We start from the raw sequence: 11,231 nt of genomic DNA, 5'->3' as shown, positions 1-11,231 counted from the left end.
TGCAAAACGTGGCATGTCGATTTCATTTATCTTTTCCACGGAGTTGCGGCGTCGCCGTGGTAACCTTTAACGAGACATCTGCTGAATAAAATCAGCCACGCATAGGCATCGTGTCGCCTACCTAACAATAATAACCAAATTCTAACAGTTGTGTTTGGCTAGAATCTCTCTCTCTCTCTCTCGTGCTTCCTTGCACCTACACGTAAGACCTGTGCCCCTAACATTTGTCCTCGGAGCGGTCAAATCGCACGGCCCGCCCCACCCTCCACGTAACCCCTACCCCGGGTCCCACGCCCTACCAGATGGTCCAGACACACCAGCCCCACCCTGCACCATCCTCACCAACACCGGTGTCTAGTGCCCTGTCTCGCCAGAGCCGCTAATCCTGTGGACCAAGCGCACGGCGCCTCCCCTGGGTCCGCGGTATCTGAACCTCCCCAACCGGAGCTCCACGCCACGCGCCACCGACGAGTCGCCCGCCTCCACGTCCCGGTACGGCGCCCCCACCGCTGTCACCCATCTGACCGTCCATTTCCAATCCACCGGCTCGCGTTCCGTCTCCCACCTTTTCCTCTCGCCGTATTAAACCCGCCCTCGCCACCCTCCATGCCGTGGCCGGGCCCTTCTCCGTCCTACTACTCTGCTTGGAGAGACCCAGGGTGATGATATGAGGCAGGCGGCGGGCGACGATGACCAAGGCCTCGCGCGGAGAGTCGTCGCGGCCGGCCACGAAAGCGACGGCGTCAGGGCCGCGCGGCGTCGGCGCCGCCTAGAGCACCGGCGCCACGGCCGCAAAACACCGCGGGAGGTGGACGACCTGGCGGCGAGTAAGGTCCGGCCCGGAACGGGTGACGACGGGGCGTCCTCCGATACGTCGTCGGCGGAAGCGGGCCGCGGGATCCTCCTCCCGCCCTGCCTGTCGCACGGCGCCGTGTCGGTCATCGGCCGCCGCCGCGAGATGGAGGACGCCGTCGCCGTCAAGCGGACCTTCCTGTCCTCTCCGCCGACTGCGGAAGCCGTGGACGGGTGCGGCGGTGACGAGGACTTCTTCGCGGTGTACGACGGCCACGGCGGCGCGCGGGTGGCGGAGGCGTGCAGGGACCGGATGCACGTCGTGCTCGCCGAGGAGCTTCTGCGCCTGCGTCTCGCTGGCACCGCGGCTCCGTCAGCCGGGGACGCTCTTGGCATGAAGGAGGCCCTGGCGGCCAGCTTCGCGAGGGTGGACGGCGAGGTGGTCGGGGGCGCGGCCGCCGGCGCGGACGCCGACGTCGACGAGGCGCGCTCGCGGACCGTGGGCTCCACCGCCGTGGTCGCCGTCGTGGGCCGCCGCCGCATCGTCGTCGCCAACTGCGGCGACTCGCGCGCCGTGCTCTCCCGCGCCGGCGTCGCCGTGCCGCTCTCCACTGACCACAAGGTACAGACACACACACACGTACGGAATCTTTACTCTACCTCGGACGCCAACTAGCGTAGCCGCCCAATGCTAAACAAGAACATCAATACCTACCCCTGTGACTCGTGTCCGATGCTATGCTCCACGTGTTCTTCCCGGCTCGGATCTGGCAGTGAGTCCCAGATCTGGTATCTTGTCTGGATGCAATTAGAAGCTGCTTATGTCGGTCAGTGCCATCTCATTCCTTCAAATAAATGGCGGTGCCTCGATGCAGCATTGTTTTGTTTTCACTGAAGAAATATTTGCCACTGAATGTGCCAAATGTTACGTACTACTAGTAGATGTTTGGATCAGTGATTCAATTCTTTGCAAATGCTGCGCTGATTGATTTGTTGTGCTACTGCCATTGTTCTCGTAACTGGTACTACCAGCACAGCAATGGTCCATTGGTAGCATAACATTTTCTTCCTTTGCAACCGACGTGCAATGTTCAGCAAAGGCTTCTCTTCTAACTGAAATTTACTCTTGACATACAGCCAGATCGGCCGGACGAGCTGCAAAGGGTGGAAGCCGCGGGAGGCAGGGTGATCAACTGGAACGGATCCCGTGTCCTTGGAGTTCTATCCACCTCTAGATCCATAGGTACTTCTTCCCTTTCCAATCCATCTCTAACACTAGCAACACTGATAAGTTACTCCTTCATTTCAGGGGACTACTACCTGAAGCCGTACGTGAGCGCGGAGCCGGAGGTGACGGCGGTGGAGCGGACGGAGAAGGACGAGTTCCTGGTCCTCGCCAGCGACGGGCTCTGGGACGTGGTGTCCAACGAGATGGCCTGCCGGGTGGCCAGGAGCTGCCTCAACGGCCACCTCGCCGCCGCGTTCCCGGAGTCCGTGTCCGGGCGCAGTGCCACCGACGCCGCCGCGCTCCTCACCGAGCTCGCCATCTCCCGCGGCAGCAAGGACAACATCAGCGTCGTCGTCGTCGAGCTCAGGCGGCTCAGGAGCAGAGCGGGGAGCCGGCGTGCCTCTGCGCCCGCCGGAAGCGAGATTAAGTTGTAGCTTTAGCTAGTTTTTAGATGTAGGCGCGCGCGCGCGCGGTAGCTAGTATGTACATTAACGGCGACATTGATTCGGGCCTCGTGACTGGTGAGGAGCCGGGAAAAGATCTCCGGGCATCACCATTACGGCTTCAACTCCGAGATGGATCGATCGATGATGACGACGATGAGTCGATGGGTGAGTGTAAACAAGGTTGTCCGATGTTCTTCTGACATTGGGCGAGCTAATATTTCTTCTTTTTCAGCTAAATAAGTTTATACAAGAATGTAGGAGGGGTGATTCAAGCTGCCGCAGAGGGTAACATGGACATTCAGAGAAGATGCAGACTGCTACCGTTGTAGCAGAGGAAATTACAGATGTCGGCACTGCGCAACATTCTTATTTTATCCTTTTTTTCACACGGTTTTGCTATGTCTTAGTAAACTGAGATTTTTTTAAGTCTAAATTAATTAAAAAAGTATTTGAGTTGCACTTTTCTGTTAAAAAAGTGCAATTGCACTTTTCTGTCAGAAATGTGCAACTGAACCGAGTTGCACTTTTTTTAAACTGCAGTTGCACTTTTCTGAGTTGACTGAGACTTAAGCAAATCTCAGTCAACTTAGACATAGACGCACCCTTTTTCACATACCACAAATAGTTGGTGTAATCCTGTCACGTAGAACTTAGAATTTAGAATTACGCTGTTCAACTAGAGCTTAGAATTTGGGATTAATCTGTTTAACTACAAATCTGACAACAGGGCCTCACAATGTTTTGATAATCTCTATGTTTCATTATAGTTCAAACTTTTCAAAAATATGAAAAAAAATCAAAAAATTCAACTAATACGAATAACCAGTCTGGAATAGTTTGAAACGACTCGTTGACAAAATTTTCATCTTTCAAAAATTTCAACACAATATGGAAAAATTCGAGTAACTAAACTAATACGGAATGACAAATCCAGGAAGGTCGTAAAGGAATTTACATGCCGTTTGAAATTTACCACTTTTTGTGAGACTTGGCCAAAATAATGAAAATTTAAAAGTTTCAAAAAAATAAATTTTTTTTTAACAGGAAGAGGTCTCGAAGACCCCTAGCTGCATTCATTCCATAGACGGTGGGTTACAAATTACATAAAGGACCTTTGAAGTAAGTAAAAATATAACTAGACCCTTGACTTTTGCAATAAAGACCCTTGAACGAAGATGAAAAAAGCAATCCAGTCTAGGTCTTCTTCTAGCTCCTTCTCCAACGATCTCTCGTCTACGCATCCAATCACGATCGATCGCAGCACCACCGGGGACTAGACCACTTGGGGTGCAGCGTCGGGAGCGCACCGCATCAGAGCTGAATGGCCTCCGAAATGGCTCAATTGCCTAGAGCTTGAAGAACACCTTTCGCCAGCACAGAAACATCAGATCGTGCGCACCTTTTGCTGGCGACCAGGGAGGGAGTAGCCACCAATCGGCCATCAAGGTCGATGACAGCCTTGCCGCCGAGAAATCTCTCCCAAGAAGGATGTGAAGCGGCCGCCCCACCGGCCCAGGATCACAGCAGCAAACCCTAGCTGATGTGCATAAACTCCACAACGCAGCCTTCCAATCTTCCCTTGAGACTCCATCTTCTACCGATCCACTGATCCACCCGCCACCACAACAGCCGGTAAGAAGGGGACCAGCAGGAATCGGGATCTCACATACCATGGTCTTATTGAAGGAGACATCTATGCTCATCCTCATCACTTCTACCTCCAGAGCATCAAACTGAGGAAGAAGAACCCTATCCCGCACCAGATCTGGCCAAGATCCAGTGCACAACTCCACAACTCCATCTGGGAAACTACCGGCATAACGCCAAGACTAGGCCTATCCTACAATTGTACGGGGAAGGGGACCCTCGCCCTACTCGCCGCCGGCGACCGCCGGAGAGGAGAGGGGAGGGGCCAGCTGGCCCTTGAACTTGGGGAAACGAGGAGAGGAGGGCTGGAGGGGGACGAGAGAGGTTTCGGCAACCCCCAAAAAAAGGAAAATGGTAATTGAAACAATATGGCGTAAATAATCAGCGAAGGATTGTTACACTTCAGTAGTTGGATAACATGTGGTGTTGCAGAAGGTGCATCTACAGCAAAAAGAAGTATCATGTATACATGATATTTTCTACCAGGCTATTTGGCGGCCTCATGTATACATGATATTTTCTACCGGACTATTTGGCGGCCTATTAAGAGATTACATGATATCTAGATTGCTTAGCAGTCTTCTCTTTTTTCGGTGGATACTATGTGTGTGAGTTCATCCGGCGATACACCTCTGAGCGGAGGGCTCAGGATATCAACTTGTGGAGGAATGACTTGCCGAAGAAGCTTAATCCAGAAGCTCGCTTCTGACCAATTCAAGAGGAATTGGCAGGATTTTTGATGAGGGAAGTCCTCAGTTCTAAAGGAGAAAACTATTACGAGGACAAAGAACTTCTAATTTGATAAATTGTATATGGAAACTTCTTTGAAGTTGTTCTTGTATATGGTCACCCGAGACTGAATATTATATATTCATCTTGAATTGTTCTTGTTTGAAATTTCAAACTTGTTTGAAATTGTATATTCATATGCATCAACTTGTAACGTGTATATAGTAGCGCAGAATATGTATACTGAAACTTCTTTGAAATTAAAATAAAACACAAAATAAAATATAAAAGAAATGAAACACAACAAAAAGAAAACAGATTTAGGGGGGGGGGGGGTAAAATCCCTAAACCTGCGGAGACCTTTAGTCCCGGTTGATCTGGCCAACCGCGACTAAAGGTCCTCCGCCCCGACGAGCGCCTGCCGCCCACGTGGATGGGCCTTTAGTCGCAGTTCGTAAGCAACCGCGACTAAAGGGGGGGGGGGGACTTTTAGTCTCGCATAATCAACCGGGACTAAAGCCCGTTACCAACCGGGACTAAAGCCCCTTTTCCTACCAGTGTGATTTTTGTATCGACCCTCGTTGATCCATGATTTCTAAACTTTGAATATTCAGTTTTTTAATAAAAGGCTGTGTGCATCAACCGATGCAGAGGCCGGGGTGAACCCCATTTCAGAAAAAAAAAGCTAGCAACATGTTCATTGTTACAACGAACATGATAACAGAGATGCCCACATTCGGAAGCGACTAAAGTGGTAGAAATATATTAAAAGAAAAGATGACTCCTTAAATTTGCTTCTGAAATTGTCGTGAAATTCAGAATTCATGTGCACTCAAATTAGACAGGACATGTTGATTTGTTCATATCAAACTAGGCAGCTAGTCTCACTTGCAATGAGACATACAAATGGGAGCTAATATAAATACCTTGGATCATAATTATCAACAAGACTAAATAAGCAAGGGAGGATAAACTAGCTAGTCTGGTATACTAGGCTAATTAGTTGGCTGTTTGCAAGAAGAGTTCCCCTAGCGTCAAAACTAGGGTTCCTGTCCTCCGACGGCACGTCCGCTGAGAGTTCCGTTTCCTGCATCCAGACGAGCCTCCCTCCCGGGAGTACCTCCAGATCGGGGCAAAGCGGAGATGGCTGAGAAGGGAGAGTCGAGTGGACCAGCAATTCGCGAGAAGGAGGACGTGGAAAAGCTCCTTGGTAGATTGAACCTGCATGAGGATGAAGATGATGGCTTCGTTTGGGAAGACGAAGCACCGGATCCGACGGCAAAGGCAAAGTGGCTAGCTGTGGCTAAGGTACACACATCCAGGGGCTTTAGTTCCAGTGCTTTGTATGCAGATATGAGATCGGCTTGGAATCCAGCAAAAGAGGTTGTATGGAGGAAGATTGATGATAATCTATTCACAGTTCAATTTGGTTGTCTGGGAGATTGGGAGAAAGCTATGTATATGGGGCCATGGCTGTTTAGGAATAATTATGCACTAATGATGGAGAAATATGATGGTTTTCAGAACCCTAGATCGATTGCTCTGAATAAAGTGGCGGTGTGGACTCGGGTGATGCAGCTTCCTGACAATTACTTGAAAGAACCAGTGATCAGGGGCATGTGTAGGAAGGTGGGGGAGGTCAGGGAAGTGCAGATTACTCTACCGGCGGGATACATTGGTGAGTTTGTTAGGGTAAGAATCAAAATAGATGTGGAGAAGAAACTGAATCGCTTTGTGTCAGTTACGAGGGATAAGAAAAAGGATTGGTATCAACTCAAGTATGAGAAGCTGCCTGTGTTCTGTGGGGCGTGCGGGCTCTTGGGCCATTGGTACCAGGAGTGCGGCACGGGAGAGCATGACGAGTCAAAGCTTGAATGGGGAAGTTTTCTTCTCGCGGATGGAGGAAGAGGAAGTGGCCGAGGATGGAGCAGTGGTCGTGGTAGCTTTGGTGGGAGAGGGCCACAGATGGGGAGGGGTAGAGGAGTTGAGCGTGAGTACCAGCCGGCGGGGGGTTTTACTCATGACCCTCATGGCTCTATGTATTCAGATATGGATGAAGATCTGCCTGGCAGGACAAATGGGCGGAAGCGATCAACTTTGGCGACTATTTTATCTGAGGTTGCGCCGGGAGCAGCTTCTACGGTAGCAAACATTGTGAATCAATTAGAGCCAGGGAATACTGGGAAGGAACTAGCCATGACTAGTCCCGGCAAGAATCAGCCACCAAAACGCTCTAGGAAGGACGATGATCTGACAAACCCAAATATATCGGCGACCTCCGGGCAGGGGGTTGTCCGGGAGCAATGAAAATCTTAAGTTATAACGGTCGTGGTTTCCAAAAAACCACGGCTGTGACGGCGCTTGTGAAAATTCAAAAGCGTCAGGATGCGGATGTTATTTTCTTAATGGAGACACATCTAGATGATTGGCCAGCGGAATGTCTGCGCAAGAGGTTGCACACGGATCATAAGGAGGTAGTGAGGAGTGATGGCCGGAAGGGGGGGCTTCTTTTGATGTGGAAGAAAGAAGTGATTATATCCCTAAGATTTAAAACTGACAACTTTATAGATGTTTTTATTGGAACAGGTCAGGATCACATTTGGAGGTTCACGGGTTTTTATGGAGAATCAAAATGGTCAGACAAATATAAATCTTGGGATCGTCTGCGTGAGTTGAGGACAGTCTCATCTATGCCCTGGGTAGTAATGGGAGACATGAATGAGATACTTTATCCGTTTGAGAAGGAAGGGGGAAGAGCTCGGCCTAGCCAGTACCTGCAAGCTTTCCAGGATACTTTGACAGAGTGCGGCCTGTCTGATCTAGGCTTTATCGGAGACAAATATACATGGCACAGAGCGGGGATCCGGGAACGGCTAGATAGAGTAGTTGCATGTGATAACTGGAGATCGAAATTCAGTAATGCTGTTGTACAGAATCTGGATTATGAAAGGTCAGATCACAGACCCATTCTTCTTAGTTTTGGTTTGACTACGACAAATGAAGTAAGAAGTACCTCTGTGCTACGTTTTGAGGCTCGGTGGTTGAGGGAAAAAAGCTTTCATGAAATAGTGGAGAATGCCTGGGCTACTTCAGGCTATCAAGCTCAAGAGGGTTTGGCCGGAAGATTAGCTTTTGTGCACGATAGTTTGCACAAGTGGGACAGGTCTGTACTGAAGAAACCACAGAACAAGATTAAACAAGTTAAGAGGGAATTTGAAGAGATCACCCGGGCTGAGTTAAATGAAGAGAATCTGAGGAGAGAAAAGGAGCTCGCGGCGGAATTAGAAAAACTCCTGGAACAAGAGGAAGTGTACTGGGCACAGAGGAGTAGAATAAATTGGCTCAAATTTGGTGATCAAAATACGGGGTTTTTTCATCATTTTGCATCTAGTCGCAGAGCTAGGAACAAAATAAAGAGACTTAAGTCGGAAAATGGTGATGATGTGGAGGATTTGGCCCAACTAAATCCTATGATTTCAGACTATTTTGCGGGACTGTTCACAACAGAGGTGGATGAACCAGACCCTGACCTTATAGAAAAAGTGACACCTCGGGTGTCAACAGCGATGAATGAAGAGTTACTAAAGCCTTATACTGCAGAGGAAGTAAAGAAAGCACTCTTCTCAATTGGAGACATGAAAGCCCCGGGATCTGATGGGCTTCATGCAATTTTCTTTAAGAAGTGTTGGCACATTTTTGGGGACTCCCTGACTGCTGAAGTTCTTCAAGCTATTAATTCTAAACAGATACCTGAGGGCTGGAACGATACGGTGATTGTGTTAATCCCAAAGGTGGAAAACCCGGAATATATTACTCAATATAGGCCGATCAACCTATGTAATGTCCTTTATAAGGTGATAAGTAAAGTGATAGCAGCTCGTCTGAAGGTAATTTTGGATGAGATTATTGCACAAGTTCAGAGTGCTTTTGTTCCAGGGCGGTTAATTACTGACAACATTTTATTGGCGTATGAGTGTTTACATAAAATAAAGAACAAGAAGGTGGGAAAAGAGGGATTATGTGCCGTGAAATTGGACATGCACAAAGCATATGACAGAGTGGAGTGGGTGTTTTTGGAGCGGATGATGATACGGCTCGGTTTTGACATGGAGTTTGTTAATATTCTGATGGCTTGTGTGCGCTCGGTTAAGTATAAAATTCGGTTTAATGGTCAAGAGACTGAGGATTTCTTGCCTAGTAGGGGTCTCCGACAAGGAGATCCGCTTTCACCCTATTTATTTCTTATTTGTGCGGAGGGTCTTTCTAGTGCTTTGGCTCATAGAGAGGAGGTTGGTGGCATTGACGGTGTTCGGGTGTGCAGAAATGCACCATCGGTTTCTCATCTTTTATTTGCCGATGATTCTCTAATACTGATGAAAGCGAATTTGACTAATGCAGCCTCATTGAATCAAGTACTGGAACAATACTGTGCAAGTTCGGGACAAATGGTTAGTGAAGCTAAGTGTAGCATTTTCTTTAGTCCTAATGTGGATGTGCAGGTAAAAGCCGAAATTTGTGAGGAACTGAATATATTTACTGAAGCAATTTCGGACAAGTACCTTGGGTTACCGTCTATGGTGGGGCTAGACAAGACTGAATCTTTCATTTATCTATTGGAGAGAATTATTGAAAGAATACAAGGTTGGAAAGAGAAATTTCTATCGATGGGAGGAAAGGAGATTTTACTCAAAGCAATTATTCAAGCTATTCCAGTTTTTGCAATGGCGGTCTTCAAAATCCCTAAGCAGCTATGTAAGGATATTAATGATGCTATGGCGAGTTTCTGGTGGGGTGATACTGAAATTCAGAAGAGAATGCATTGGTTTGCATGGTGGAAGATGTGTGTTCCGAAGAAGCAGGGTGGTATGGGCTTTAGAGATTTGCATACTTTCAATATGGCCATGTTAGCTAAACAGAGCTGGAGATTATTGACAAGTCCGGATACCTTGTGTTCTAGAGTTCTTAAAGCTAAATATTTCCCTAACACTAGTCTATTGAGAGCAGGTCCTAAACAGGGGTCGTCATATACCTGGCAAAGCATTGTTGCGGGACTGCAAGTCTTCAAGAGGGGTCATATATGGAGAATCGGCTCAGGTACTCAGGTGAATATATGGGAGGACCATTGGCTTCCCTCAAGTCCGACGAGGAAGGTAATGACACGGAGGGGACAGATTGTGCTTCGAACTGTTGATGAACTTATTAACCCAACTACGGATCAGTGGGATGAAGATTTGATTCGCTTACTGTTCGTCAACATAGACGCAGAACGCATTTTGAAGATTCCATTAAGCTCTGAAATGACTGAGGATTTTGTTGCCTGGCACTCTTCAAAGAATTTTGTATTCTTGGTCCGCTCAGCTTATCACATGGAATATGAATATCAGTATGGTAAAAAAAATCGGAGAGGAGATGGGCAAGGTTCATCTAGAGTAAATCCGGTCTGGGAGGTTATGTGGGATTTGGATGTGCCTAGTAAGATTAAAATCTTCCTTTGGAAGGCTTTGCATGGAGTGGTGCCAGGAATGTCCATTCTGGCTGATCGTCACATAAAGGTACATCCACAGTGTCCGGTTTGCAAAAAAGGTCCAGAAGACATTAAGCATCTTTTGTTCAGCTGTGAGAGGGCAAGGGAAGTGTGGCGTGAGCTGGGGCTTCTTGCTGAAATAAAACACTACTCAAAAAATGAGCTCTCGGGTTCGGTTATTTTGGAGCAGATTCTATGTTCGGAGAAGAGGAAACTCGCTGTTTTGGATCAAGTGGGTCTACAAGAAGTTGTGGCTGTTGGCTCTTGGTATATTTGGTGGCAAAGAAGGGAATTCGTGAAGGGTGAGAAGATTAGGCCGGTTACGAGTACTACATTCTCAATCAAAGCCTTGACAGCAAATTATGGAGTGGCTTGCGGGATATCAGTACAAAAAGATTATGATTGGGATAAACCGCCTAGAGGGAGTTTAAAGTTAAATGTGGATGCTTCTTATTTTCCAGATGGTTCGGGTGCGGCGGCTGCAGTGTTACGCAACGATAAGGGGGAAGCGATTGCTGGCATAGCGTGTCCATTGGGAAATATGCAATCAGCCACATCGGCGGAAGCTATGGCGATTCTTAAGGGGCTCGATTTTTTAGAGAATATTGGCTGCGATGCTGCTTATATTGAATCTGATTCGACTGAAGTTACTGAAGCATGCAGTGTAACGATAGATATTATGGGGCCGTATTCGGCTATCTTAGCTGATTGTTTCCAAAAGGCAAGTTCGATGAGAATGGTGAAATTTATCCACTGTAGAAGAGAAGCAAATATGGTGGCACATCATTTGGCAAAGAGAGCTTATGAGACTAGGAGTAGTATCCACTGGAGGGATCGTCCCCCAGATTTTATTTTACCTTTTGTT

At 48.0% G+C, this 11,231-nt stretch overlaps 2 protein-coding genes across 3 annotated transcripts; both read left to right on the top strand.

Moving 5' to 3' along the window:
* Positions 1 to 599: 599 nt before the first annotated feature.
* On the top strand, positions 600 to 2,993 carry LOC127327724 (protein phosphatase 2C 51). Of its 2 annotated transcripts, XR_007868689.2 has the most exons (4): positions 600 to 1,414; positions 1,930 to 2,035; positions 2,102 to 2,631; positions 2,699 to 2,993. XR_007868689.2 is itself a non-coding variant. In XM_051354518.2 (3 exons), the coding sequence occupies exons 1-3, from the start codon at positions 668 to 670 to the stop codon at positions 2,452 to 2,454; spliced, it is 1,206 nt and encodes a 401-aa protein (XP_051210478.1). In that variant the 5' UTR covers positions 600 to 667; the 3' UTR covers positions 2,455 to 2,993. The 2 variants fall into 2 exon arrangements, 1 of the variants encoding a protein (XP_051210478.1); XM_051354518.2 differs by having other exon boundaries at positions 2,102 to 2,993.
* Positions 2,994 to 7,547: 4,554 nt separating this feature from the next.
* On the top strand, positions 7,548 to 9,249 carry LOC139834976 (uncharacterized). The gene is made up of 2 exons (XM_071824914.1): positions 7,548 to 8,612; positions 9,241 to 9,249. The coding sequence occupies exons 1-2, from the start codon at positions 7,548 to 7,550 to the stop codon at positions 9,247 to 9,249; spliced, it is 1,074 nt and encodes a 357-aa protein (XP_071681015.1).
* The last annotated feature ends 1,982 nt before the right edge of the window (positions 9,250 to 11,231 follow it).

This window comes from Lolium perenne, chromosome 1 (genome assembly GCF_019359855.2).
Source record: "Lolium perenne isolate Kyuss_39 chromosome 1, Kyuss_2.0, whole genome shotgun sequence".
Lineage (NCBI taxonomy): Eukaryota > Viridiplantae > Streptophyta > Magnoliopsida > Poales > Poaceae > Lolium > Lolium perenne.
Note: the sequence above shows the minus strand (reverse complement) of the source record. Positions and strands in the feature narration are given on the sequence as shown.

Bases quoted from the DNA above. Each gene is read 5' to 3' on its own strand.
- LOC139834976 (XM_071824914.1), top strand. From the start codon at position 7,548: ATGGGAGACATGAATGAGATACTTTATCCGTTTGAGAAGGAAGGGGGA.
- LOC127327724 (XM_051354518.2), top strand. From the start codon at position 668: ATGAGGCAGGCGGCGGGCGACGATGACCAAGGCCTCGCGCGGAGAGTC. The intron at 1,415-1,929 runs GTACAGACACAC...CTTGACATACAG, and splicing joins CGCTCTCCACTGACCACAAG to CCAGATCGGCCGGACGAGCT. The intron at 2,036-2,101 runs GTACTTCTTCCC...CCTTCATTTCAG, and splicing joins ATCCACCTCTAGATCCATAG to GGGACTACTACCTGAAGCCG.